This window comes from Arachis hypogaea, chromosome 6 (genome assembly GCF_003086295.3).
Source record: "Arachis hypogaea cultivar Tifrunner chromosome 6, arahy.Tifrunner.gnm2.J5K5, whole genome shotgun sequence".
In the NCBI taxonomy this organism is placed as follows: Eukaryota; Viridiplantae; Streptophyta; class Magnoliopsida; order Fabales; family Fabaceae; genus Arachis; species Arachis hypogaea.
Window position 1 is genome coordinate 116296815 of NC_092041.1, and position 4682 is coordinate 116301496.

The 4682-nt window shown below is 35.8% G+C and overlaps 1 protein-coding gene across 1 annotated transcript; it reads right to left on the reverse strand.

The window, feature by feature from the left end:
- Positions 1–887: 887 nt before the first annotated feature.
- LOC112756081 (uncharacterized) lies at positions 888–3581 on the reverse strand. Its single transcript, XM_025804504.3, has 3 exons — positions 2883–3581; positions 2118–2465; positions 888–1806 (listed from the first exon to the last, which is right to left on the reverse strand). Exons 1-3 carry the CDS (start codon positions 3330–3332, stop codon positions 1186–1188), a joined length of 1419 nt encoding a protein of 472 aa, XP_025660289.1. The 5' UTR covers positions 3333–3581; the 3' UTR covers positions 888–1185.
- Positions 3582–4682: the final 1101 nt, after the last annotated feature.

Here is a 4682-nt window from a genome sequence, read left to right on the forward strand (position 1 = left end):
CAATAATCTTCTAAGAACTACACTATATAATTTAAAAGATATTAATTCTTTTTTTTTGACAACCTAATTACTAAATTACCAGTAATCTTATTAAAATCCTCAGATATTAACTTGTTTGGTAAAAGAGTAGTGATTGTTAATCCCTTAAAAGTTAAGTATGTTTGGTCATATGTACAGAACTTTATGCTATAAAAGTTATTTTGATCATATGGGGAAAATATAAAAGGCAAAATAAATAAATACATGAAACTCTTTATGACTTTAAAACAGTCCTATTTCCACCCAAAAAGAAAAAAGGGGAAAAAATTCACATCATCAACAAATTCAAAGATACTGTACAGTGATCTATGAACATTGGAAGCACGTTCACAAGCATTCATGATTTCATGTTTTGGTGCTATCAGTGGCAAAAAGGATAGAGACTAATCATAGTGTCAAAACTGCAACACAAAAGCCCCTTAAGTTACATGATTTAAAACATCAACTTTCTTTTCTCCCAAATAAAAACACCAAGAAACAAATAGTTCAAATAATGTAAGGGATCCTAACAACTGTTACAATTGCAATTGTTGCATCTAACAACATTGTGGTACATTGTCAAAATATATGAAGTCCTTAACGGCATAGAGCATAGATCATTTCCTAAGAATAACATTAACTTCTACCAGCTCTAGCTAATTGGTTTTTTAAATTCATAGGATAAAAATCAACATTAGACACATTTAATAGTTCTTCTGAAATTGCCTTAGGGATACACTAACAATATGCTATTCTAGCCTTGAAACTCATGCAAAACTGTGTCAGTGATTAAATCTAGGTTATAACTGTGATCTTCAAGCATCGTGTTTCAACGCTTTCACAGAAAAAAAAATGAAAAAAGAAAAGAGTTACTCTAAAAGCAATTGCAGCTTATAAAATTATCAGCAGATTCTCAGGTTCATACTTATGGGAAAACAAGTGGGTAAAAAAACAGACCTTGATGCTCATAATCATCCACCATAAACCCATAGTATTAAAGTTTTTGCCCTTTTCGGATCCGTCCGGTCATTTCCTATTTACAATTTTAGATGAGGCAATGATCAACAGCAGAAAACCCTCGAACAACCCCGCCGCAATCTTACCGGTTCACCTGCAGCGATTTGTCAGCCATTAGAAACCTAGGCTAATCCGGAAACAACTTCTTCGCTAAACATCCACTGTCCAGTTAATGTTATTATTCACATTGCTTCCATGTGATTTTTGTATTTGAGATACTTTGGCATGGTATGTGGCCGCTGCAGTCTTTGCTCTCTGGCCTTGAGGGAGCTCGCAGGCTTCACTCAGAGAAGCGAATCTTAGCTCTGAAGGAGGAATGAAACAGTCCACTGAAAGGCCGGGCACATTGAATGCGACTTCCTCAATTGTCCATACTTCTTCCATCTTAGTTTTAGTGTGACTCATTGCTGTTTCTCCAAATCTGAAAAGCGTCACTACCGAACGACCCGAGTGAGCAATCATAATCCCCTCAACAGGCCTATAATCATCAAGGAATGAATTTATTGTGGTCTCCCAATATACAGCGTCGCCTCCGTTGTTTTGAATGCGAGTCAGATGGGAGTCTTCCAAGTGAACAAGAAGTCCTGTTTTCTGGCTGAAGTACCCGAATAAAACATGCCTTATGATCTCTGCTGGACCTTCACTCCTGGATTTTAATGTCGAGGGATCAGCACAAAGCTTGAGGATGAAACAGTCCTCATCGTTAATCTTCTTCTCCCCAATGCATCTTGCATTAACAAACATGCTTGCGGTTGTTCTTGGGTCAAGGCCCTGAAAACAGACAAAACTCTGAATTATAGGGTGCCCTTGGATAAACTTGGAATAAGTACTTCTGTGAAAATATTCAGAAGTGACTCTTAAGAAGAGTATAGTTTTAACAAACAACTCATAATGATCTCCAAAAACAAGGAGAAAAACTTATTTTCCAACTCTGATTTTGTTGCAAATCTCATCCAAGTAGAACATGGAATTAGAAAGCAATTTCATTTGTCAAAGAAAGTACTTTTTTTTTTCAAAGGAACACAAAAAAATACATCCATAGACTAGAGCAAGACCCTATTGAATAGAGCAGGTAACTTAACCTGAAGCGCCCGTCGCAAAGGCCTCACTGGTCCTTTTGCCGCATGTGCACCTAGCCAGGGTGTGTGCCGCCACACAAGTTTCCCATTGCAACCAGCATGAACCTTGCTGCCACCCAGAGCAAGCTCAACATACCACATGTCTGGATTCATCTGCCACAAGACAAAGCCACCAGATTCTGTGGCTTTAGAGGAATTGCGACTGCGCATAACCTTCTGAGCCGTCTCAAACTCGGAGGCTACCATCCTGACCTTTCCCATGGCATACGCATTGTTGATGGAATTCTGAAGCTTTTGCCCCCCTGAAGCAGCAATGTACTGCTGCAATATGTATTGCGCCGAAGAAGTCTCCTGTAACAGCAACACACAAATTAGAATCATGTCATACTTCAACCACCTAACTAAAATGGAGGAATAGAAAACATCATAAGATCAAATGACCCTCTTCCCTCTCCAATTCTGTCTCTCCTCCACACAGGCACACATCAAATGACACAAAATTACACCACAATGCTTTGCTTTCAATTTCCTAATTATACTCAAGCCTTAGTTTCCTTTGTAGCACAAATACTGAATTCTGTGTACTGTAAAATGTTGTAATTCTCTGTTTTGAAGAACTGAGAAAAGAACATAACAGCAAAAAATAATAATAAAATATGTATCAACTCGAAAAACCTTGTTGATCTGTCCATATAACATGAAAATTTTGTGTGATCGTGAAAGTGGAGTTGAGTTAGTTACGAGTTAGTTATAGAGAGAGAAACTAACAATGGGAATGTCCTTAATGCTGAGGTGAGGGAAAGGGTCGGTGGTGCAAACATGAACCGGAGCGAGTGGCGCACCCAACACCCCAAGCAACAACCTCAGATCGGAGCTCTTACACGCGCCGCCGTGAGAAGACGAGGAAGCGGACGCCGAAACCGACTGAGTCCTCATCCAATGTCCCCAGCGTCCCTCTCCTCCTCGGGAATATTCGCGGGAATCGGTGGCGTCGGGGCCTTCTTTCAAAGGCGAGAGGGCTTCGAGGGGTCTGAGGGTTCCCGATCTGGAGAGGGAGATGTCGGAGGGGGGAGCGTGGTGGTGCTTGGTGGTTCGACGGCGGCGGAGGAGAGAGGAGATAGGAGATGAGGCCCGAATGGGGCTCTTGGAGCGTGAAGACCTTGTCCTTGCTGGGGATAGGCCCCGAACTGCTGAAAAGAAGCCCTGTTTTTTCTCCATTATTACAATACTGCCACTCGCCACTCACGGCAGTGGAAGTGAAGAAAGGGAAGAGAAGCGTAGCTGCTTGTTGAGTTGAGAAGGAAGTGTTTGTTTTGTGTCAATCTCAATTGGGAAAACTCCGGATATTCGTTCTTTCTTAAGTTGGCGTCGGAACACTTGATAAATCATTCTTCAAAAATACCCCACTACACTACTACTTAACTCTTTTCATTACTCACTCAATATTGTTATTTTTTTAAGTTAGACAGTAGAAACTCAATTGCCCCTCACTTTTGTATGAAGATGATATTTAAAAATTTAAAATTTATTAAATTATTTATCGATTTTTAACTATTAATTTTACATCAAATTATAAAATTTATTGTCTTTAAAAATTCATTCTTAAAAAATATCGTACTATTTAATTCTTTTTGATTATTCAGTAGATATTGTTTTTTTAGTAAAAATTTATACGTAGTTAATTTTATATAAAATTAATAGTTAAAAATTATTAGATAATAATTTAGTTAAACTTATTAAATTATTTAATAATTTACAACTATTAATTTTAAATTAAATTAATTTCATATTAAGTTAACTGGATTTGAGTTTTTTTTAATAAATTATTTTTATGGTGAATACCATCATTTTTTTTAATCCAAAAGAGGTTTTGAGTTGATAAATCTTTCTTTTAGTTGGTAAAAAGAGTTAAATTAAAAATTAGAAAATTTATTGATAGTAAATTAATGGAATACATTATCATTGTACCCATAAAAGATACAGACGCTGACAAATGTACCTATATAAAATAAAACGACAATTGTAATTACGGAATGTAACCTCCGTGTGCATTGGTTACTTAATTATTATTATTTTTTTTTTACCAAAGATATGAGACTCGAACTCGCAACTTCTTAATTGAGTATGGGAAGACTATGCCATTTGAGCTATTACTCATTGGCTAATTATCATTTTATTAGGGTACTCTTAGCACACAAAAGCTATCTTCCATAGTTATAATTATCATTTTATTTTTATATGAGTATATTTATCAGCATCTATATCTTTTAAAGTGGTAATTTATTCTAAATTAATGACTTGCAACAACAATTTTTTTTTGTTATGCTTATACAAGAAGGTGAATCAATGAGAAAAACTATGTGAAGTAGACAGAAAATATATTTATGAGAAAATAATTCAAGAATATATTTGTTTATTTAAAAAAAGATTTGGTTATTGACCTTGAATGTTATATAAATTAATGTTTTTTAATAATTAATTCTCATTAACGCACATGATATCAAGGAGATATTGTTATTTTCTTAATTGATAATAGTATAATCTTTTAAGAAAAATAAAGTATAAAAT